Raw genomic sequence first — 25723 nt, forward strand, 5'->3', positions numbered from 1 at the left:
CCTCCCACCTCGAGGTCTGGCTACGCCCCCGGTTCAGATACTGATTCCGGGATACCTATGATTTGAAGGTTATCCCTCCTAGAGCAGTTTTCCAAATCATCTATCTTTGCTGCTTGTTCACTGACTTGCTTCTGTAATGCTGTTACATCTCCCGACGCTGTAGCTCCAGCATCTTCAAGCGATGACACCCGCTGCTCCAATTCACCAGTGCTCCGGGTCATATCTGTGAGAAGAGACTCCACACTGGTCAGTTGCATTGATAAGTGGTCTAAATGTGGCTCCAATGTCCTCTCTACTGTTTCCACTAACTGAGTCAGCTGTGCTGGTGTGAATACTGTTGAACCTGTACTCACTGTTGGCGCCATTTTGTTATCTCCAGCACCACGTGTCTTGTCTTGGTCTCTCTTGTTCGATTTCCTGGTCATTGCGGAGTCAAAGTGGATGATGTAGTTGTCCATATACTGAGGAGATGTTGAGCAAGGTTAGGAAAAGTCAAGGAATATAATCACTGCTTTAAATCTTATTTTAGTGCTTTGGGTAGGGTTACCATATGTCCGGATTTACCCGGACATGTCCTCTTTTTGAGGACATGTCCGGGCAACCGGGCGGGTTTTGCCAATCTGCCCGTTTGTCCAGAAATCCAGACAAACGGGAAGATTGCTAGCCTCCCCTCCCCTTACTTACTACTGCCCTGGTGGTTTAGTGACATCTTCCGCCTCCGGGGCAGGAAAGAGCCCCCTCTTTCCTGCCCGGAGCGCTGCCCTGCATGCATCCTTCCTGTTCGGGATCTCGGCGCTGATTCAAAATGGCCGCCGAGAGTTGAAGTGACCTTGTGAGACTTCAACTCTCGGCGGCCATTTTGAATCAGCGCCGAGATCACGAACAGGAAGGATGCATGCAGGGCAGCGTTCCAGGCAGGAAAGAGGCGGCTCTTTCCTGCCTCTAAGAGGTCAGTAGACCACCAGGGCAGTAGTAAGGTAAGGGTAGGGGTGACGGGGAGGGAGAGTGACGGGGTCTGTGACAGGGGGGAGGGGAAAATGTGACAAGGGCGGGGCAGGGTATGAAAGGGGGCGGGGCATGTGTCCTCCTTTTTGGGGGACAAAATATGGTAACCCTAGCTTTGGGGGAGAGCGGGAACCCGGAGAAGAGGAGAAACACATCCTGCTCCTCTCAGCCCATCACATTTTATTTATTTATTAGGATTTATTTACTGCCTTTTTGAAGGAATTCACTCAAGGCAGTAGTGTACGGTAAGAATAAATCAAACATGAGAAATAGGCAATTACAGCAGTAAAAATATTCAAATAACAATACAAAGTATGGCATGGTATACTACTTACAATGTCAACACAATACGTTTGCTTTGATAGTAGATCACACTTTATTATTGAGGAGGTGCCACGCCCACTTCCGGTTCATAAAGTCCTCCCTGTCAGTCTCAGTTCTTTTAGTGTCAGAACAAGCCGGCAATCATACAAACTGCCTTTGACATCACTGTGAAATGAATCAAGTATCTGCAGCTCTCCTCCTCCTCCTGCCTATCCTGGCTGATGCATACGGGAAACTAAAACCTAGAATTATCCTTCCCTCTCTTGGTGGTAAGTAACCCTGCTGTTTTACTGATAGATGCTCTGCACTGGGCAAGTTGTGTCGCTGATTTTCTGGGAGAGAACTGCACGTTTAAAATCACTCGGTGTCGGTTGAACGGTTCATTGTAGGGCTTAACTAACTGCTCCTCTGTGTAAGTGGCAATGAATGGAGGGAAAAACATTTTAACCCCATTTGGCTGAGACCCGTCTTTTCAGTAATTGGATAAGTGGCGCTTCCCGAGGGCTGTTGGTTGCATTCAAAAGAAACTGACTACCCTGGAAATAGTGTGAACTTCACAGGGAAATGTAAAACCTGATGTGATAAGGACTTTCTTCTTTTCGGTATCTAAAGAAACATGCATTAGAAAACTAGCTTTACTGGTTCTTGTAACACAAACTCTGTGTTTTGTATAAAAGTGTAGTGATCCTATAACTAATTTTCCATTATAAAGGTGAGACTTTATAAAAGGGTTTAATGCCTTATAATATTAAATACATATGAATTTTTATATAAAAAAAAGGGATACCACTTATTGAAGAACTATGGACTTCTTGCCAGTCTGAGCAGCAAGGGGTAATTTAAAAAACAACAACACATATTTTATTTATAAGGATTTTAATATAAATTTGCATTTAAAAATGGTGATTAAAAGAAGGAAAAGAAATCATATAACATTCGTTTTGCACAGTTAACTATACAAAATTTGTCCACAATAATGGGGAACAAGTAAGGAATTTAGATCAAACAATAAGGAAAAAAAATTAGTTAAGGATCAACAGGAAAAAGACCCACAGCCAGCGTTTTATACAACACTGTCATTTTGGGACGCTACCCCAAGAGTTCTAAACACTTAACATATATAGTGACAGCAGATAAAGACCTGTATGGTCCATCCAGTCTGTCCAACAAGATAAACTCATTTTACATGGTATGCGATACTTTTGTACTCAAAAATTCAGGGAGCTGTCTGGGGTTGAAGAACATAAAAATCATACCCTCAAATGTACATAAGTAATGCCACACTGGGAAAAGACCAAGAGGCTCATTTTCAAAGCACTTAGCCTCCCAAAGTTCCATAGAAACCTATGGAACTTAGCCTCCCAAAGTGCTTTGAAAATATGCCTCTTTAAAGTGTCCATTGAGCCCAGCATCCTGTCCACGACAGTGGCCAATCCAGGCCAAGGACACCTGGCAAGCTTCCCAAATGTGCAAACATTCTATACATGTTATTCCTGGAATTGTGGATTTTTCACAAGTCCATTTAGTAGTGGTTTATGGACTTGTCCTTTAGGAAACTGTCTAACCCCTTTTTAAAGTCTGTCAAGCTAACCGCCTTCACCACGTTCTCCGGCAACAAATTCCAGAGTTTAATTATGCGTTGGGTGAAGAAAAATTTTCTCCAATTTGTTTTAAATTTACTACACTGTAGTTTCATCGCATGCCCCCTAGTCCTAGTATTTTTGGAAAGCATGAACAGACGATTCACATCCACCTGTTCCACTCCACTCATTATTTTATATACCTCTATCGTGTCTCCCCTCAGCCATCTCTTCTCCAAGCTGAAAAGCCCTAGCCTCCTTAGTCTTTCTTCATAGGGAAGTCGTCCCATCCCCGCTATCATTTTAGTCGCCCTTCGCTGCACTTTTTCCAATTCTACTATATCTTTCTTGAGATGCATGGAACGTTTTATAAAAAGCTTGCAATCAGGGCTAGAACTCTTGGGGGTTGATATTCAAAGCACTTTAACCAGCCAGGAATGGCTCCTGGCTGGTTAAATGGCTTGTGAAGGGCTAACCTTTGGCACTTAATTGGTCTGTGGGTGGAGTCAACATTTACGTGGTTAAGTGTCAATATTCAGCTTTTAACCGCATAAGGTGACCACATAAAACATATGGCAAGATGCACTAAAGACTCGTTAAAGCCCTTTCCTTACCGATTCCCTTAGCGAATCGGTAAGGAACGAGCATGCATCAAGGAATAGGAATGCAAATGAGCTGCTCGTTGTAGCTCACTTGCATTCTCTATTCCGTTGCTAAACAGTCGGATAGTCGGCCGGTCGAGCATGCGCAGAGCAGCCAAGCATTATGCTGGCTGCTCTGTGCATGCCAAGGACGTCCTTTTATGGACGTCCTTCACTATATATTAAAAAAAACGAGCTGTGCCTTACGTAACTTACGTAGTTACTTACATCAGATGAGGACGGGCCAGGGAGGAAAGGAAGGAATTGGGCGATCACCTGTTGCCTGCTGCAGCGCCTTCACATGGATGTGAGAGGCGCTGTGAGGGCCCGGCCTGGTGGAAGATGAAGGGGGCGGTTGGAGGAGGGGAGCGGCGGCGGCGACAACCTCGGGGGGGGCGGCAGGGGTGGGTCCACGGGGGTGCAGAGGATGGCGGGGAGGCTGGGGCTGCGGGAAGCTGTCAGTTCAATGCAGGGGGGAGCGGTGGTGATCTCGTGGGGGTGGGGGGGGGGGGGCGAAGGAAGTCCATAAAGGACGTCCATAGGCACAGCTCGTCTTTTTTTTTTTATAGTGAAGCCCCAACGACAGGTACAGACCTGTCGTTAGATTTTCCAGCGTTAAGGCAATTGGAAAAGGTTAGTGCATCTCATTACAATGAGGTTTCTACACAATTTGCTCATCTGCATTCCGTTTTCGTTAGCTGCTACCGTCGTCGGAAAAAGGCTCGGAGAAGCCTTTAGTGTATGCTCGTTAATGGCTCGTTAAAGGCTCGTTAAGTTTAGTGCATCTGGCCCATAGTCCTGTCTATGCAGTTCACCTTATATGGTTAAATGCTGACTATTGCACTTACCTGCACAACTTTTAGCTACTACATACAACCAGATATTCAGTGCCGATGCTCAGATATGGTCCAGCATTGAAAATCCAGGCATAAAGCCGGCAGTGGACAAAAAATGCTGACCTCTACTGGTGGGATATTGACCTCTTGGCTTATATGCCAAGAATTCCTGTCTCCTTCTGAGAAAGGGATAATTTTTATAAATCCATTTTCCATTTTAGGATGTGTGTGGCAATAGACACACATAAAGTGGCTCTAAAAAAAAACTCAGGCGTAACTTGTGGGATCCTATGTAGTAAGCATTTCCCCCATACACACAAAATAGAAAACCCTTTAACATGGATGACTGGAGGTTTAAGTCACAGGCACCTGCCCTCGTGATGTGGGACATGGGTATTTCTGGCCTGCTGCTACCAGACTCAGCAAAATCTCTGAAGACTAAACAGCTGAAGCATGCTGTCAGCATTCATCATCAGACATGTGGGCAGCCCTGACAGAGGCAACCTTATTATTTGAAGAGGGTCTTTCATGATAGCTGCTGACTTGACAATTAAAGGCCTAAAAGAATTGCTGATCATGTGCTAAACATCAGAGCCACTTAAATCTCCTACTGGTTTGTGAATTCTCTACAAATTTAATGAGGACAGTAGTGTATACAGAAAAACATCAAAAACGAACCCCACTGTGAACCTAACTCATCAATATACAGGAAAGAGCCTTGGAGAAAAACATGGGCAGCTCAAACACAATGTTTCAGGCTCCCTTCTATCAATCATCGGCTTCAAAAAAAACCTCCCTTTTTCATTTTCTTTTTTTAATATTTGAACACATGTAGCAAACAAATATTTTCTTTCTTACCTTAAACTTTTCAACATGTCATAAGGGTGTGCACTTATCCTATCATTCTTGCGGCATAATAAAACTGGCATTCAAAACATAGCAATGCCAGAAAGCTGATTTTTATCTGGGCATTGGTCTCAGTATTGGCTGGTGCCCATACCGAAATATTCAGTGCCAGAGCCCAGACATGGCTCAGCATTGAATGTCCAGTCTCAGGCCCCGATACTCAAAACTCCGGCACTGTAGTAAACAGCGCTGAAGAAATACCGCCGGAACAGCATCCCAGAACAACTCCCTAATGCTCAACAAATTTAACTGTCCTCATAGCTTTGAGCACCAGAGTTGTTTGGAAGCTAGGGGCAGGATAGTGCCTGGTGCATGCACTCAAATGTTGTGCATTAAGCATTCCCTGGTGGTTCCGTGTACCCCAGACCTCCCACCCCCCCTAAAAAATAGAACCCTGGTGGTCCAGTGAGACCCCTGGCCAGGACCCTCCTCCCCCAAAGACTAGCCTAGCCCCAGTGGCCTAGTGGTGGCCCCCCAACCCCCTTCTATCTTGAAGAATGAAGAGGGAAGGAGTCCTAGTCCCTGCTGGATGCATCATCAAAAGCGTGGTGCTCTGTGCTGCCTGGTGCATCCTGGGATGCATTGGGTGGGGCCTAACTACCAGCGCCCTTGTTTGGTGTGCTGTTCTGAGCATTTGGGAGGAATAGGGGATGACCTTTTTTGCATACATTTGCATGATTATTGTGCTCAGAGCCTCTAACACCCACATTTTGCTTTTGAGCATCGGGGCCTTAATTCAGCCCACCAACTGTCAGCTTGAGAACCTTTAACGGCCGGGGGTCTGAATATCAAGCACAAGGCTTTTAAAGAGTTCATATAAAATTAATCCGGTGAGATGGATAAGTGTTCTTCACTGTACTTCATCAGATAAAACCCAGTCTAATCTAGATTTCCAGCTAGGTCAACACTGCTTACACTTTTAAACAATCTAGTTGGTACCAGAAAACAAGGAATTAGATGTAAGAATTTCAAAGGTGAGTGTGGTAATGTGATCGAGGGTGTGGCTAGGAGCAGCCAAAGGAAATACTTTATTGCTATAATTCCGCATGTGCACCCCTGTCACTTCACAGGTTTTAATCCAGCACTAATAAAGTCTTTCTCTCTCTTTCATAATATAGCCCCAGTCAATGCTCTTCGTGGGGCTGGCTCCTAGCCAGGCCCAAACACTGTGGCAACTAATGCTGTCTCAGGTCCCTTCTGGACACACTAGATTCATATACTTCAGGAATATTCTGCAAGGTCCTCGTCTACCTTGGCAGCCTTCAGTCCTATTGACTCCTGGATGCTGAAAATGAAGCACAGTTTCCCACCCCAGGGAAACTACTGGGCTCTGTCTATTTCTCTTCCCTGGCACTTCCCTCAGGTACTGTATCCTAACATGCTACTCCCTTGGAGACTTCTTGACTTGGATCCTCTATGATCTGTTCTACTTCAGGGCATTTAACCACTTCTTTGTCTGAGCCTTACATCTCTAACTCAGCAGGTGACTCACTCTCAGTTTCAGTGAGTACCACCCATTTCCCTCATGGTGAGCTAATAAAGCAGTCTCTATTGAATCCTAGGGATTGGCAGAGAAAGTATTGTGGCTTTTTTTTTTTTTGGTGTGTGTGTTTTGTTGCAGAATGAATACCATCAAGAGTGTGCACTTTAAGAAAAATGTGACCTCTTACACATAGTGCGTACTCTGTAAGAAGAGTGTGCGTTACTATCGGTACATGATGACATTTCATCCCAAATGAAAACTCATCCCTCTTAAATCCACTTATTTAGCAGGGCAAATTTTGTAACTGCTGACATGATGAGCAGATTGGTGCTCTAGTCAGTAAGGAGGGGAGGGAGAAAGTAATGCCCTCAGCCTCTCCTCACACCCCTTGGAAGAAGACTACTTCTAGCCCCAATATGGTGAGTCCATTTTGGATCATTGACGTTAGTACGTAAGTATTGCCACACTGGACAGACCAAAGGTCCATCAAGCCCAGCATCCTGTTTCCAGCAGTGGCCAATCCAGGTCACAAATACCTGGCAAGATCCCCAAAAAGTTCAATATATTTTATGCTGCTTATCCCAGAAATAAGCAGTGGATTTTCCCCAAGTCAATTTAATTATGGTCTATGGACTTTTCCTTTAGGAAGCTGTCCAAACGTTTTCTAAATCCCGCTAAGCTAACTGCCTTTACTACATTCTCTGGCAACGAATTCCAGAGTTTAATTACACGTTGAATGAAGAAATATTTTCTCTGATTCGTTTTAAATGTACTACTTTGTAGCTTCATCGCATTCCCCCTAGTCCTAGTATTTTTGGAAAGATTAAACAAACGATTAAGGTCTATCAGTTCCACTCCATTCATTATTTTATAGACCTCTATCATATCTCACCTCAGCCGTCTTTTCTCCAAGCCAAAGAGCCCTAGATGCTTCAGCCTTTCCTCATAGGGACATTCCTCCCCTGCCTTCCCACTGGAGAAGCAGGAAGAGTTGGAGAATATTTTAAAGTGTAAGGGGCCATTTGACGTGAGTCAGGCATAGTGGCAAGATGGAAGCAGAACACCCTCTTTCTCGTGCCCCATCCTTGGTCGTAGGAAGTATACCAGAGTGAATCTGCACCCCGGGGGGGGGGGGGGGGCAGAGACAACCTGCTTTAGCAACCCTCTGCCTTCCTGCTTAGATCATATTTCATTCATCTTTCAGTGTAATATGACTGTTTGGACATTGCTGCATTCTGCATGCATTTGTTTTTGTCAATCCCCTATTAAAATGGCAGGTGGCACACACTTGTTGCCTTTAATGCTCATTTGTTGGTATGTTGACCTCATTGCTTCTCACCTCACTGATCGCATGTAAGATAGCATTGCAAAGGGGTAAAATAAGCTCTGGGAGAGACTGTTCTGTTGCTCACAAATGCTAGTTTGAGCTTCAGATTTGCTGACAAATTTGTCAGACTGTCATAGTAATGCTTGAATGTTTTCACTTATATACACTGTCAGCATAGGCGCCCGGTATAAGAGGCTTGGGGAGGCTAAGCCTCCCCTGCCACAAGTTACAAGCAAGATGGATCAGCAACGAGCAACTGTTTGTTTCTCATTCTCCAACGGTGACGCCGAATCCTCAGTCCTCCTCTCTCTTCTTCTGTGCAGTGCTGCTGGCTCACTCACCGAACGCCATGCCAAGTTCCGCCCGGGGCTCGGTGTCTCACCGCCGGCAGCGCGCCGCGTCCCTCCTCCTCTTCTTTTTGCCTCCACATCGCCGATCCGCCTTAAAACCGGCTAAGGCTTCCCAACGTCACTGATCGTCGTTTCTTCGCCTCAGGCTCAGCCAGTCAGCCTTCCCTACTATGAGAGCTCCCGCCTCCTGTCATGATGCAACTAAACTTCCTGTTCCACAAAGGCGGGAACGCGCGGGTCTGTTCCTACTTTCTTCGAGAATCGCGGTTAAATAAACTGTAGGTAGGTTAAAGTTTTTGGGAAAACTAATTTACTTTGGGCTCCAAAAGGAGTGTTGTTTTATAATTCCTTCCAAAATACATTCTCCTACGTTAACCCTGCCAACAAATCAAGCAACACCACCAAGTGTTGGGGTGATATTAAGAAAAGATTGTTTGAGTTGACTTCAGTGATCTTCAGCTCTGTAATAAATGATGCTCTAGAAATACCAAATGGTCACAAGCCATGAGATCCTTGATGGTTAGTAGGTGCTGACTCTGAGGCAGGTAACAGTTTTAAGTCAAAAAAAAAAAAAAATTGTTTCATGCAGATCTCATTCTCAGGCCGTTTGAGTCTCTTACATAACTATAAGCCCCTAATACAGTCCACTGGTTTTCTAATATTTTGTTTGTGATACTGTGCCTTTGAAAACTCTTATCTATCAATCAATCTGTCTCTATCTGGTCATTAATAAAAGGAGCTCATTGTGTGAATACTAATCCACCCAGTGTGGCTGCCTGTCTGAGCTTGAATACTAGTGTTCCCAGACCAAAATTGAGACACGCCACACGTTGGATTTCAGGAGAGGCACTAACTCTGAGGCAGGTTTTATATTATAAGTCAAAATAAAAAAAATAAATATTTTGTTTCATGCAGATCTCTTTTGTTTAAACATAACTAAATGGGCTATAAGCCCCTAATGCTTTTCGTTTTCTTAAATTTTGTTTGTGATGACTTATACTGTGCCAAAATTGAAATTTGAAAACTCTTATCTCTGGTCGTTAATAAAAGGAGCTCATTGTAACTACTATCCACCCTAAAAGGATGTTTTGTGGCTGTACATGAGAATTGTGATATGATCCCTTGTTTCATATTGTTGACGGTCTGTGATGTTGTCTGGGTGCAATATATGTGTATTAGGGTTTGCCCAATGTAATATTTATGGTACAGTAAGGTTCCGAGTGTGTTTCTGCACAAGTTTGTGCAGTGTTTTGCAGTTGAGGGATTGTTGGCCCTATTGAGGTGACAAACATCAACACTTTAATTTTAGTTTGTCATAACACCAGACATGGTTTGTTTTTAGAATATTTTGGAGGATCTGGTGTTGAATTGTTCCATAGATGTGTATGTGTATGTGGTTAAGTGTTGGTTAAGTACTTGAAATAATTGAGTTTAGAATATGATATGGCATTTATGATAGATAAATCCATTACTTGTCAATAACAAGCAGCAGCAGCCCTTCCTCAGGATTCAGTCTCTTCTCCACCATGACAAATTTATAAACTGAAAATTCCATGGATGGAAATAGCAGTGTTTAATAACTGATAACATTTTTGAATAGTATACACGTTGGTTAGTATATGCTTTGAGCAACCACTTTTTTTGACATATGATACATATCTAATATCTACATTTAATAAAAGGTGTTAATTGTAACTTTTATTTTTACTTATTTTTTTCTGTCAGACAACTATGCATGTAAGCCCCACCCCGGTCCCACCCCTAACCCCACCCCCTTTAGCCTCCCCAAACAGTTGGGCCACTGACCGCCTATGACTGTCAGCTAGCACATTTGCTTATTTCTGATCTGACGAAGAAGGGCAACCTTCGAAAGCTAATCAAGAAATGTATTAAGTTATGTCCAATAAAAAAGGTATCATCTTATTTTCTTTTCCATGTTTTATTTTGTTTGATTTCTATTGATAAGCTGACAAATCTGAAAGTTCACTGACGGTGATACATTTCCCTTGTTTGGCTGTCATAATGAAGGATATTTGCAGAGCGGTTCTCTCATAGGCGTTGTCTAAAACTCTCCCTTTACTGTGGTACCCAGTGTCTGCTTGTTGGCAGCCTAGTGCAGAAAACTATCCTAATTAAGGTTCTGAGATGTGTAATTTTTTTTCAATTATTTTAACTTTTGATGTGAGCCTTGAAATAAACCAGAGGGAGAGATCAGTTTTGGTAAAACTGTCCAGTTCAGCCTGGAGTTGTTATTTATGATTGTATATTGTCCAGCAGCACCTCAGTGAAATTAGTGGTATATCAAATATTTGTAATAATTAACAAGCTTTAAATAATTAAACTTGCCCAGCTAGTCAACATTTGTGTCAGCTTCTGCAGATTGTTGAATATTTTGGTGGAATTTAGCGGTTTCTTACTTTGAATTATTGGTGGCTTGGTCTGTGTATTAGGTTCTGAAAGTCTACCTGTACTGTAGATTTCAAGAGTCTGACAGTGTCCCATCCAACCCATCTGCTGTTCTTACATAAATTTTCAGAGGAGAGAGAGATTTTCTTAGTTTTTCAAAGGCAAGTAGACCCCCTCCTCAAGTAAACCCCACATACCTTGTTGATGTTAAATCAAGGCTCTTTGTGTGTCTTGATTAGAGACCTGCACGGGAACGGGGTTTGTGGGCTTCGACGGCAACTCCAGCAGGATAGGGCCAGGCTGACTTATATAGTCTATGTCCCAGAAATACCAAAGAAAGACTATAATCAAGTATATAATATCACATTCATTGTTGATTTAATCATGAATTGATAATGAGTGAGACTATTGGGCAGACTGGATGGACCAATCAGGTCACTTACTATGTTACTATTATAATCCTCTCTGCTCCCGGGCTGATGCACAGACCTTGGCTCTGACATAGGCATGAGCATCAGATGTCACCTGACATACTGGCACATGCATGTGGCGACCTCTCAGCACACAGTACCAGTGAATCAGAGACAAGTCTTACATGTGCGCACCAGAGTGTTCCAAGTTTCGTTCCTTCTTTGCCTGCAGTGCTGCTGCTCAAACCCAGAGACCAAGAGAGCTGACTGGAAAATTTTTAAATGTACCATTAAATTCTTGCAGTAACAGGTGGAGGAGGTGGGTGGGGAAAGGTTAAATTTTTGTGGGGATGGGTTAGATTTCTGTCCCCATGCAACTCTCTAGTCTTGACTAGATTGTAAGTCTAGTGGAGCAAGGACTGTCTATATTATATATAGTGTTGCAGTCCTGTAAGATCAGACTATACAGAACTGGTCTATAATTTCCTTGCAGCTCTGCCTCAGTCTTATTTTGGTTCAGATTAGTAGTTGGAGTAAAAAGGAGTGTTATCTGTCAGGCTTAGTCTTTTTCATATGCATTTATGTCTGTTACCTTATCAAACTATCTATTTATAGGTGTGCCTACCATACAATTGAGTAATTATACAGTCATACGGTTTACCTTTCACATAGTTATGAGTTATTGTTTTAGAGGATAATTTCATGACGTCAGTTGTGTTTATACGTGGCCTCAATTTAAAAGTATGCAGTAGGACACAATTTTTATTATATTTATATCCTGGAGGCATGTATGAGGGTGGAATTTGGGTGCAGTATGGGTGTAGTTCATAAGTATGCATATAGATTATAAAATATGCCCAAATTTTACATTTACATGAATAATTTTGGAGTGGACAGTTACACCTGTTTGAGGGCAACTGTCTGTGTCTCCTTAAGCTAGCAATTTATAAAGACATATAAGCACCTAGGGCTACATTCTATATATGGCGCCTGACAGTGCCACCGAGGGGGGGGGGGGGGGACAAAATTCCCGGGGCCTCCAAGGGGAGCCTGGTGATGGGGTCTCTGTCTTCTGCTGCTCCCAGGCTGCCGGCACTGCAGTCCCCGGTCTCACCTGCCCTCCCTCGGCTCCGTCGATAGCCCCCCTTCGTTCGCCACCATGACCGGGCCCTCTGCATTCAAATTGGCACCGCCTCACCTCCGTGTGAAAGTGGCAGATCGCCTCCCTTCGGGCCTTCCTTCACTGTGTCCTGACGGTGAGGCGCTGCCAATTGGAATGCAGGGGGCTTGGTCACGGTGGAGGACGGAGGGGGGCTATCGACCGAGCCGAGGGCGGGCAGGTGAGACTGCAGCGCTGGCAGCCTGGGAGTAGGAGAGGGAGGCAACAGTGGTAGGGATTGGGGGGGGGGGGGCAGCGGCAGCGGCCTTGCCCCAGCCCTGGCTCAGTCTCTCGGCGGCCCTGGCGCCTGAAAAATCTGCACTGAAAAAAATACGCCTAGGTGTATTATATAGAGTATGCTTAAATTTGAGTGTACTTTATAGAATAAGTCTAAATTTCCACACGGATTATAGAATACGTTGAGCGCCAATCTGCGTGACTAAATGTAGTCGTGTTTAGTTATGCCAAGTAAAACTTGATGTAAATCCCGATGCCTAAATTAGGCATGGACCGGGTGTATACTAAAGCAATGCACATAGATTTGAGAAATACCCCTGACCTACCCATTCCACACCCATGACCATGCCCCCTTTTCAACTATGCAACTTAGAATTTATGTGCATCACTTTCTAGAATACACTTGTGCACGTAAATTCAAATTAATGCCAATTAGTGTCAATAATTGCTTACTGAGTGGCTTGTTAACTAATTAAGTTGTTTGCGCAAATCTGGAATATGACCAGATTTGCATGTTCAACTTAAGTCACGCTATATAGAATCCAGGGGCTTTTGTCTTCATAAAATAGCAGAAAATATCATGCAGAAAAATTCATTCAAGAACTAAGACGGTTATTATGTAGCTCCAAAAACCTTACTGAATGAAAATAGTGCTTAACAGAATGATATATTCAAATTTCTGAAAAAAAGGAGGAAAAGACCTCAGAAATATGTCTGTGGACTTTTATCTCAACAGACTTTCACATAATCATTGGTCAAGAGCCTCCATACCCTATCTAATGAAACTTTATTTAATTAAATCATTTTTCTTTTGCTTTTTCAAAAACATGTTTTGTTTTCAAATAGACTATACCAGTGGAGTTCCTTGGTCGGCTGCCACCCGGGGTGGATGCCACTGCGCAACCCCTATGGGTGCAGCGTTTTCCCCCCCACCCCCCAGCGTATCACCTCCAAGTCCCCCCTCCGGTGAATTCTTCTTACCTGCTGGGAGCAGCCGCATGGCTGTCAGCTCCACTAGTTCTCTGCTCCCTCTGGAGTGGAGTGGAGTAGAGGAGTAGCCTAGTGGTTAGTGCAATGGCCTTTGATCCTGGGGAACTGAGTTCAATTTCCACTGCAGTTCCTTGTGACTCTGGGCAAGTCACTTAACCCATTGCCTCTGGTACAAAATAAATACCTGAATATATGTAAACTGCTTTGAATGTAGTTGCAAAAACCTCAGAAAGGCAGTATATCAAGTCCCAATTCCCTTTGCCCCAGAACAGGAAGTATAATATCAAAAAATAGACCACCAGTGAACCAGCATCTTATTGTCTTATCCTTGTTCAAAACTAGCCCATGGTAGTGTAACCAGTCAGTATGCACGAAAAACACCCACCCACACTACTGCAGGCCACTTTTTAGTGCTGCTTAGTAAAAGGACCCTAAATGAGCAAAAACCTCTTTCATCCCAAATTATTTACACTTTATAAATCTTTGTCTCTTTTCATCCGGTTCTGCACAAGTCCATGGAATCTTTTTACAGTGTAGCTGTGTCTCAACATTTGGTAGATATCAGTCATCTATTTTTCATAATCTGCCAGGAAACCCCCCCCCCCCCCCCCCCCCCCATTTTGTAGGGATGTTTTTCCTCTGCTTGAAGCCAGTAAGCAAAGTTGTTCTTTATCAGTAGAAACAAGCAGTGCTGTAGCGAGAGCTGCTGACACCCGGGGCGGGTCGCCGCTGTGCACCCCCCCCCCGGGTGCAGCATGGCGCACCCCCCCAGAGTGCATTCTTACCACTAGCGGAGGCAGCCGGGAGGGCCAGTCCACCCCGAATGCACGTCGCCGGGAGCTGCATCGGCTCCGCCGGCTCCCCGCTCCCCCTGCCCCGGAACAGGAAGTAACCTGTTCCGGGGCAGAGGGAGCAGGGACCCAGCGGAGCCGACGCCCCCCTTCCTACGCCACTGGAAACAAGTCTGTTTTCTTGTTACTATTTGACTGTACTTTCAGAGGTCAATCCATTCCAGAAAATTGAATCAATAATAAGTTGCATTTCTATGCCAAAAAAAACCCTATTACTTCACATCTTATTTGAGATCTATAAATGTAAGCCTTATTTTTTTTCAAAAGGCATCATTATCCCAACAAAGTAGCATCTTCCCCCTTGAACCTCCGCCACCCTGTCCCCATCTCCCCACCCCTCCGTACCTTTAAAATCTTCACCCAGGCAGTGGCACTGGTAGGCTGTCCACGGCCTGCACAGTTCAGGGAGGAAGTCCCGATGCAGGCCGTGGGCAGCCTATGAGTGCTGCTGTCCAGCTGAAGACTGCAGTGGAGAGGATTTTAAGTTGGGGCGGGGGGGGGGGGGGCACATCTGACAAGGGGGGTACGTACGCCACTGACGCACCTAGTTTAAATACACCACTGTCCCACCTCCTAGAACATTTTGTTCCAGAAAACCCAGGTGTTCTCTGCATTCTAGGCAGTCCTGAGATCCTAACTATTTAATTTTGATCCCTTTTAGTAGACAGGTATTTGGCACCATCTCTTTTTTACCTACTTTCCATGACTACTGCATTGGTTTCTTTCAAATATTTTGTTATGTTCAGATCTAGAATTTTGTTCCCCAGCGAGAACTTGTGGGGGCAATTCTACAACTTGCCACCCCCAGTTTGGCGTGCCGATGCCGTGCACTGAATGCCAATTCTATAATGGCATCTACGTGCCAAGATACCATTATAGAATACTTGTGTAAATTTGACTTGGAACACCTAAATGTAGGGGGCAACCATTTATTCAAGTTCAAAGGTAGATGTAAATGGTCACGACCAAGTGAATTATGCAAAATGCGTAACTCATAGTATTCTACAAGTTGCATGCATGCAGTGGCATACCAAGGGCGGGGCGATGGGTGTGGTCCACCCCGGTGCAGGCAGTAAAGGGGTGCATTGAGAAGTCACACAGCTGTCGGCTCTGTCAGTCCCCTGCCCCCTCTGATGTCAACTTCCTGTTCCAGGGCAGGAGACTGGCAGAACCGACAACTGCACGATTGCTCAGTGCAGCCCTTTACTGATTGGAGGGAGGGAGGTGGCGGCGGCGGCAGGGGGGTGCCACACCTGAAGGAGGTGGTGCTCTGCCCCGGGTGGCAATCAAGCTAGGTACACCACTGCATTCATATGTTGGAGACATGCTCATGCCCTTCCACACTCCGCCCACATGTGCATCCGCTTCCTATTACACTCTATTCCCTGAATTCTAGGTATGGTGCACAAATTTGCACATGGATTAAAGATGCATACGCAAATTAATTGGCTAACAAGTCATTAACTAGCAATAAATTGATGTCAACAATCAATTATTGCAGTTAATTGGCAGTAATTAGATTTCACATGTGCATATTCCTGTATGCTATTCTATAACCTTGCAAGCCTAAATCCCTTAGTGTGCAACTCAAAAGGGGGCATGGCCAGGGATGTGGCAGGAGTGTTCCTAAAATTTGTGCGTGGAGTTATATACCACCAGTCCTGCACTCAAATGCCAAGAGTTGAGCACCAGCGTTTACACCAGGTTTCAGCTGGCGTTAATACCAGTGCCCAAATTTGGGAACCATTTACTGAATCCGGGTTTATAGCCTTTCTGCACCATCTTATAGAACTGCATGTAGTGCATATATGCATGTAAGTGTCGCTTTTCTGTGCACTTAAGTGCACAAGGCATGCATATCTGCACGTGCACAGTATTATAATTGCTCTTAAAATGGTTAATAGCATTTATAGGAATTCATTTATTTAAAACCCTGTATGATGTAGTAGACAAGAGGCAGAACACAATGAGAGGAGTTTTGGAAAGCCTGGACTGGGCTAGAACTGGCAGTATAAGGGGTACATAAGTATTGCCATATTGGGACAGACCAAAGGTCCATCAAGCCCATCATCCTGTTTCCAACAGTGGCCAATCCAGGTCACAAATACTTGGCAAGATCCCAAAAAAGCACACAACATTTTATTCTGCTTATTCCAGAAATAGTGGATTTTCTCCAAGTCCATTTAATAATGGTCTATGGACTTTTCCTTTAGGAAGCCGTCCAAACCTTTTTTAAACTCCGCTAAGCTAACTGCCTTTACCACATTCTCTGGCAACGAATTCCAGAGTTTAATTACACGTTGAGTGAAGAAAACGTTTCTCCAATTCGTTTTAAATTTACTACATTGTAGCTTCATTGCATGCCCCCTAGTTCTAGTATTTTTGGAAAGCGTAAACAGACTTCTCATCTACCCGTTCAACTCCACTCATTATTTTATAGACCTCTATCATATCTCCCCTCAGCCGCCTTTTCTCCAAGCTGAAGAGCCCTAGCCGCTCTTTATAGAAAGTCAGTAAAATTGACCTGGGGACAGAATTTCTCAGAACTTGTGGCTTGTTGAAACTCTGTTGTGCTGGGAAGAGAGTCGTATTCTTTTTTTGAAGCAATGGCATGTCATGGCCTTACCATGACTGCAGGTCCGTTACTGCTCTTGGGTGGTGAGCGATGGGGGAAGCCCCCTCCAGTCTTTCAAGAAGTGTCACGAGGTTCGTGCAGACAAGCCACCAGCATGCGCAACCCTGCAGTGACATCAGATGCCAGGCGTAGTAGTGGCATGGCATTTTACATGCCGGACTCAGACTGTGGTGCTTGTGTGTCATAACCGCCCTTGTTGTTTCTTAACCCTAAACCCCGCCCACTGCATCCCAGGATGCACCAGGCAGAGTGGGACACCGCCATTTTGGGAAGGCACCCGAAGAGGAGGGAGGGAGTGCTAGTACCTACCTCCTCCACCTGTGCGGTCCATCCAGTCTGCCCAACATGATAAACTCGTATGTGCTACTTTTATATGTATACCTAACCTTGATTTGTCCGTGCCATTTTCAGGGCACAGACCGTAGAAGTCTGTCCAGCAATAGCTTTGCTTCCCAATTACCGGTATTGCCACCCAATCTCCGCTAAGCTTCTGTGGATCCATTCCTTCTGAACAGGATTCCTTTGTGTTTATCCCACACATGTTTGAATTCCATTACCATTTTCGTCTCCACCACCTCCCGTGGGAGGGCATTCCAAGTATCTACCACCCTGTCCATGAAAAAATCCTTCCTGACATTTTTCCTGAGTCTGCCCCACTTCAATCTCATTTCATGTCCTCTAGTTCTACTGCCTCCCAGTTGCCTGAATGGTCTGTCCACCTTTGGATAGATAAGATAGAGAAACAGGAGTAAGAAAATAAAGTACTAATGTAAAGAAAGTTGCAAATGAGATTAGAGAGGTGCTTGAATATTATCTTAGGTAGAGTAGGAGTTGATAAACATATCCTGCTATAGTATGTGCAAGGTGTGGGCCCACCGAGGGCATCAGAGTCCAAGGCTGGCTGCATCATCTAAGAAGGACCTGCCTGGCTTCCTGGGCCACCAAAATGTCCAGTAACAGTAAAGTGTTAGGTGACACCTACAGCCTGTGATGAAGCACTAAATATCACTTTGATTAGACAAAACTACAGTATGTCCATTAACCAGGGACCAGTCCTGGGGCTGGTTCTATTCAGCATCTTTGTGAACAATATTGCAAAAGGACCTTAGGAGGAGGGAAAGTTTTTATCTTTTGAAAATGACACAAAAAAATGCAGCAGAATGGAAATCCCTGAGGAACCTGACAGAATGAGAAGTGCTCCAAAATAGATTTGAGAAGTGGTTAAATGCTTGGCAGCTAACTTTTGATGCAAAGAAGTGTAGAGTCATGCATTTGAGATGCAGAAATTCAAAGGCACAGCACAAGTGGGGGAGGGGGGAAGGGAGTGCATAGGGTTTACTGGTGAGCTACTGTTGTCCACCAAGCATGAAAGAGGGGTCTGGGTGATCATGTCGATGATCTCAGTAGTGATGTAGTGCAGCATGATGGTGGCCAGAGGCCCAAAGAGATGCTAGGCTGCATAAGAAAGGCATAATTAGTAGAAAAAAGAAGGCAATGATACTGTACCCCTGTATAGGTCATTGGTGAAACCTCTCATGGAATGTGTCCAGTTCTAGAAGCCGTACATGACAGAGTAGAGGCAGTCCAGAAAAGGGCTACTGAAATGGTACAGGGTCTGCACTAAGGAGTCCTTTTACAAAGCCATGGTAAAAAGTGGCCTGCGGTAGTGTGGGTGCGTCTGTTAGGCGCACGCTGGGCCATTTGTTTACCGTGGCTGGGTAAAAGGCTATTTTTTAATGTGCTGGGAAATGGGCCTGTGCTAATATTAAAACTAGTGTGTGCCTGTTTATGGCCTGAGCCCTTACTGCCACTCATTGACCTAGTGGTAAGGGTTCACGGGCTACCCACGCGGTAACCATGCGGCGTGCACCAACGTGGGCGCGCTGCTGGTTACCACTGAAACGCCCCCAGTGGTAGAAAACAGAAAATTATTTTCTACTGTGGGATTCGGCGCATGCCAAAATCAGATTTACCGCTGGTGGTAGAGCCGATTGGGCGCATGCTACCTGTGCGTTAGCCCTCCCGCACCTTTGTGAAAGGCCGCTAAGAATGCTATGACATGAGGCTTAAGGGCCTAAATATATATATTAGGGATGAGTAGCCTCAAGATTTTTGTTTTGTTTTGTTTCCCGTGTCATTTGCAGTATTGTTTGTTGTGATTGAGCAGGGTAGAGCGGACAGATGTGAAGTGTTTGTTTACACTTTCTAACAATAATAGAACCAGGGGACACAAGATGAAATTAGAACGTGGTACGTTTAAAACAAATTGGAGAAAGTTTTTCTTTACTCAGCGCATAGTTAGACTCTGGAACTCATTGCTAGAGAAGGTAGTGACGGCAACTGGTTTTGCTGAGTTTAAAGGGGGTCTGGACAGATTCCTGAAGGAAAAGTCCATTGATCATTATTAAATTTTGGGTTTTGCCAGGTTCTTGGGGCCTGGATTGGCCGCTGTCGGAGACAGAGTGCTGGGCTTGATGGACCTTTGGTCTTTTCCCAGCTTGGCAGTGCTTATGTACTTATGATTAATCTCTATTTTAGTTTCACAGCAACATTGTCAAGAGTGTTAGAAATATTCAATAACCTTCACATTTTAAATAGGGCACAGAAGGATGCAATTTGCACTCATCAGCAGGTACAACTCAAACCACGTTGTTTGGCAGACTGGATGGACCATATAGGTCTTCATCAGTTATTATTTACTATGGGGCCTTTTTACAAAGGTGTGTAAGGGCCTACGGTAATGCAGCGTGCGTCAAATTGGCATTACTGCCTGGCTAGTGTGTGCTTCTGGCAGTAATTCTGAGTTTGGTGCATGCCAGGAACCCGCAGTGCTACTACTACTACTACTTATCATTTCTATAGAAAAACCCGCAGTAGAAAAGAGGGCGTTCCTGGTGGTAATTGGCAGTTGGTGCAGGCTGGACAGTTACCATGTGGGTAATGCATGAGCCCTTACCACTAAGTCAATGGGTGGAGTTAAGGGCTCAGGCCATAAATTATCTACGGTGAAGCCCCGGGATACAGGACAGACTTAATCGACCTACCAACCAGAAACACATCCGAATCAACACAAACGCACCTAAATTTGCACTACCCAAGCTGCAAAGGACTCAAATACAAATCAACTTACGCATCCAGTCTCTCCTACATAAGCACACAACTGTGGGACGCATTACCAAAAGCCTTGAAAACTACGAACGACCACCTAAACTTCTGTAAAACACTAAAATCTAACCTGTTTTAAAAAGGCATACCCTACCGATCCATCATAAATGCCTGATCTCTGCAACACAACAAAACTAAAGAATGTAATGGACATAACACAACTCTTCTGTTGTACGGTTCCCTAATGTGGTTGTGCCACATGAACTTTATCTTACCACAATATCACTTTGTATTTGTTTACACCGGAGACTGCAAACACCTCTCTGGTACTATGTAAGCCACATTGAACCTACAAATAGGTGGGGAAATGTGGGATACAAATGTATTGAGGGAGCTCAGGGAGGTTCTGGCGGGTCCTCTTAAAGATTTGTTTAACATATCCTTGCAGACGGGAGAGGTTCCGAGGGATTGGAGAATGGCGGAGGTGGTCCCTCTTCACAAGAGTGGTGATAGGGAAGAAGCTGGAAACTACAGGCCGGTAAGCCTCACTTCGATTATTGGAAAAGTAATGGAAGCAATGCTGAAGGAAAGGATAGTGAATTTCCTGGAAGCCAATAAGTTGCAAGATCCGAGACAACATGGTTTTACCAAAGGGATATCGTGCCAAATGAATCTCATTGAGTTCTTTGATTGGGTAACAGGAGAATTGAATCAGGGACAAGCTATGGACATAATCTACTTAGATTTCAGCAAAGCTTTTTGACACGGTTCCCCACAGGAGGCTCTTAAATAATCTGGAGGGGCTGAAGATAGGACCTGAAGTGGTGAATTGGATTAGGAACCGGTTGAAGGACAGACGCCAGAGGGTGGTGGTGAATGGAATTCGCTCGGAGGAGGGAAAGGTGAGTAGTGGAGTGCCTCATGAATCGGTGCTGGGGCCAATTCTGTTCAATATAATTGTGAGTGACATTGCCGAAGGGTTAGAAGTTAAAGTTTGCCTATTTGCGGATGATACTAAGACTTGCAACAGATGGACACCCGGGAGGGAGTGGAAAGCATGAAAAGGGATCTGAGGAAGCTAGAAGAATGGTCTAAGGTTTGGCAATTAAAATTCAATGCGAAGAAATGCAAAGTGATGCACTTAGGGAATAGAAATCCTCGGGAGATGTATGTGTTAGGCGGGGAGAATCTGATAGGTACGGACGGGGAGAGGGATCTTGGGGTGATAGTATCTGAGGATCTGAAGGCGACGAAACAGTGTGACAAGGCGGTGGCCGTAGCTAGAAGGTTGTTAGGCTGTATAGAGAGAGGTGTGACCAGCAGAAGAAAGGAGGTGTTGATGCCCCTGTATAAGTCGTTGGTGAGGCCCCACCTAGACTATTGTGTTCAGTTTTGGAGGCCGTACCTTGCGAAGGATGTAAAAAGAATTGAAGCGGTGCAAAGAAAAGCTACGAGAATGGTAAGGGATTTGCGTTACAAGACGTATGAGGAGAGACTTGATGACCTGAACATGTATACTCTGGAAGAAAGGAGAAACAGGGGTGATATGATACAGACGTTCAAATATTTGAAAAGTATTAATCCGCAAACGAACCTTTTCCGGAGGTGCAAAGGCGGTAGAACGAGAGGACATGAAATGAGATTGAAGGGGGGCAGACTCAAGAAAAATGTCAGGAAGTATTTTTTCACGGAGAGAGTAGTGGATGCTTGGAATGCCCTCCCGCGGGAGGTGGTGGAAATGAAAACGGTAACAGAATTCAAACACGCGTGGGATAAACATAAAGGAATCCTGTTCAGAAGGAGTGGATCCTAAGGAGCTTAGCCGAGATTGGGTGGCAGAGCCGGTGGCGGGAGGCGGGGATAGTGCTGGACAGACTTATATGGTCTGTGCCAGAGCCGGTGGTGGGAGGCGGGGATAGTGCTGGGCAGACTTATACGGTCTGTGCCCTGAAGAGGACAGGTACAAATCAAAGTAGGGTATACACAAAAAGTAGCACATATGAGTTTATCTTGTTGGGCAGACTGGATGGACCATGCAGGTCTTTTTCTGGCGTCATTTACTATGTTACTATGTTATAAAAAAATAGATGCACGTTGATTTTAATTTTGCTGCACTTCCATTTCCCATTCCAACCCCCCCTTTTTTTTTCCAGATGCGGTGGACAAATGGTCCAGCGTGCATCCAGTATGCACACCCATATTACTGCAGGCCACATTTTGGAGTGCCTTTGTAAAAGGGCCCCTGAATAACTTTGTTACATTTCACTCTAAGTTTCAATGCTACAGAAGCTGGAACTTCTTTTCCCATAGAAGTGCATTGGGCACTAGTTTGGGAGGCTCATCTTTTAAATTTTATTCAATTTTTTTATATACTGCCTGCAAGCCCAAAAACTATTGACGTGGCGTAAATTCATGCACAGTAGGTATTTCTGTCCCTGGGGATCTCTAATCTGCCCTTGTCCAATTCGGCTCATTTTTTAACTCGGGGGCACTTCTGCTAAAGGGTGTTAAGCATTTACCCCTGGATTCTTGTATGGTTCCCAGATTTGCACACTCCAGATGCATGGGCAAATTAATTGTGTAACGAGCTCTTAACTATCAATAATTGAGTGCTAACAACCATTAAAATTTGTGCATATCTGGCTCAACGATATTTGATAACGCATGACACCTAACTCTACACATGCTAAAAATAAGAAGTGTGTGCTAAATGCTAGAGATGCCCATATATTCCTATGTATGTATAGCAGAAATTGATTTGGTTAGAATTTATAGCCAAGAGTGCCATCAGGCTATTCTTAAATATCTTTTGTCAAGCTTAATATTCCTATGGGCATCTCTAGCGCTTAGCGCATGTAAAAATGCTACTGCACCTTTGTAAAAGACCCCAATGCTGGCAGAGACAGGTGAATGTGCTTCACTGAGGAGGAAGTGCTGCAATCTATTTGGATATTCAACAATTAAATCCCACTGTCTTTGGAAAATCAATGGTAACATAAACTACTAAAACCAAGACTGAATATGCCGAAATATAAATAAGGCTACCAGCATTTAAATATGTCTAGTTTTTTTCTTTTTTTCTTGCTTATATTATATACTAGTAAAAAAGGCCCGTTTCTGACATAAATGAAACGGGCGCTAGCAAGGTTTTTCTCGGAGTGTGTATGTTTGGGAGAGTGTATGTGAGAGTGACTGTGTGAGAGACAGAGTGAAAGTGTGAGTGTGTGTGTATGAGAGAGAGAGAGTGAGTCTGGGTGTGAGTGTGTTTGTGAGAGAGTGTGTGTGTGAGAATGAGAGTGTGTGCAAGTGTGTATGTGAGACTCAGTGTGAGAGAGAGTGTGTGTGAGACACAGATTCTCTGTGATAGTGAGTGTATGAGACCAAGCGAGTGTGTGAGTGACTGTGTGGCACATAGAGAGTGAATGTGATACAGTGTGAGACAGAGTGTGTGAGAGTGAGAGTCAGAAAGACATTGTATATGAGAGAGAGAGAGTGTGAGCCCTGCCCTCCCAATCCATGCCCATCTGTCCCCTGCCCCCTCCATTCATCCTTTTCCAGCAATTCCCCTCTCTCCCTGAGCCCTGCCCTCCCAATCCATGGCCATCCATGCTCCTCTGTCACCTGCCCCCTCCATTCATCCCTATCCAGCAATTCCCCTCTCTCCCTGAGCCCTGCCCTGCAATCCATATCCATCCATGCCCATTTGTCCCCTCCATTCATCCCTATCCAGCAATTCCCCTCTCTCCCTGAGCCCTGCCCTCCCAATCCATGCCCATCCATGCTCCTCTGTCCCCTGCCCCCTCCATTCATCCCTTTCCAGCAATTCCCCTCTCTCCCTGAGCCCTGCCCTGCAATCCATATCCATCCATGCCCATCTGTCCCCTCCATTCATCCCTATCCAGCAATTCCCCTCTCTCCCTGAGCCCTGCCCTCCCAATCCATGCTCCTCTGTCCCCTGTCCCCTCCATTCATCCCTTTCCAGCAATTCCCCTCTCTCCCTGAGCCCTGCCCTCCCAATCCATGCCCATCCATGCTCCTCTGTCCCCTGTCCCCTCCATTCATCCCTTTCCAGCAATTCCCCTCTCTCCCTGAGCCCTGCCCTCCCAATCCATGCCCATCCATGCTCCTCTGTCACCTGCCCCCTCCATTCATCCCTATTCAGCAATTCCCCTCTCTCCCTGAGCCCTGCCCTGCAATCCATATCCATCCATGCCCATCTGTCCCCTCCATTCATCCCTATCCAGCAATTCCCCTCTCTCCCTGAGCCCTGCCCTCCCAATCCATGCCCATCCATGCTCCTCTGTCCCCTGCCCCCTCCATTCATCCCTTTCCAGCAATTCCCCTCTCTCCCTGAGCCCTGCCCTCCCAATCCATGCTCCTCTGTCCCCTGCCCCCTCCATTCATCCCTTTCCAGCAATTCCCCTCTCTTCCTTCCATGACCCCCCCCTCGCATCCATGCTCCGCTCTCTCCCATGTCCCAGCCTGGCCCGCCCTCTTCTTCCCCCCCCCTCTTCGCATCCATGCTGTCGTTTTTCCCCTGCCCTCCTGCTCCCAGTGTTCAACTTTGCTGCCCACCCTCTTCTATCCCCCCAACATCCCTTTTCTTTTGTTTTTTTTTTTTTAATTTACCTCCGTGGTGGCGGTTCCGGCAGCGCAGCGTCAGGGAAGGAGGCGGCGTTCCCGACGTCTAGCCTTCCCTTCGCTGTGTTCCGCCTTCTTCTGACGTCATCATTGACGTCAGAAGAAGGCAGAACACAGCGAAGGGAAGGCTAGAGACGTCGGGAGCGCCGCCTCCTTCCCTGACGCTGCGCTGCTGGAACCGCCACCACAGAGGTAAATCTAATATACTAAAACGCACCGTGCGTGGGTGCGATCAGTTTGTTTTTTTTTCTGCCCTCGCGATCCGTTTGTTTTCCCCGCCCTCGACGTCATGACGTTTGACACGAGGGCGGGGCAGAGACGGCTGGGTGGCTTCACACCACGAATCCACGAACCCTTCAGAAAGTGAGTGACTTCAGAACGTTGTCTTCAGAACGTTCACGGTGCGTTTTATTATATTAGATATGCCGCATTTTATTTATTTATTTATTTATTGCATTTGCATCCCACGTTTTCCCACCTCTTTGCAGGCTCAATGTGGCTTACAATACATCATGAATAGTGGAAATGTATAAGAAAGTAGACATTTAGTATTACAGAAGAATTCTGGGTAACATGATAATGATAAAGCATAATAGTATTATAACAGCAGATATTATAAGACAATTCTGGATATGTGTGAAGGAGTTCACATTTGTTGATCTTTGTGGTATGCCGTGTTAAAGAGATGGGTCTTCAGTAGTTTGCGGAAGTCAGTTAGTAAAAGTCGAGAAAGTAAAGAAGGCTTCACATTGAGTATTGGTTCGGCTTTAACCCAAGTCCCTGATGAAAGACTCGTTGAAACTCGCGGAGTCGGGCGTTTCCAGGGGAAGCCAAATT

General features: G+C 45.1%; 1 protein-coding gene across 1 annotated transcript in view; it reads left to right on the forward strand.

Moving 5' to 3' along the window:
* The first annotated feature begins 1479 nt into the window (after window positions 1-1479).
* SEMA7A (semaphorin 7A (John Milton Hagen blood group)) overlaps window positions 1480-25723 on the forward strand; it is a 162533-nt gene continuing 138289 nt past the window's right edge. Inside the window, exon 1 of the mRNA XM_030187003.1 lies at window positions 1480-1598. Coding sequence (XP_030042863.1) covers window positions 1502-1598 — 97 coding nt within the window. The 5' untranslated portion in view covers window positions 1480-1501. The remainder of the gene's footprint in view (window positions 1599-25723) is intronic.

This window comes from Microcaecilia unicolor, chromosome 1, assembly GCF_901765095.1.
Source record: "Microcaecilia unicolor chromosome 1, aMicUni1.1, whole genome shotgun sequence".
Lineage (NCBI taxonomy): Eukaryota > Metazoa > Chordata > Amphibia > Gymnophiona > Siphonopidae > Microcaecilia > Microcaecilia unicolor.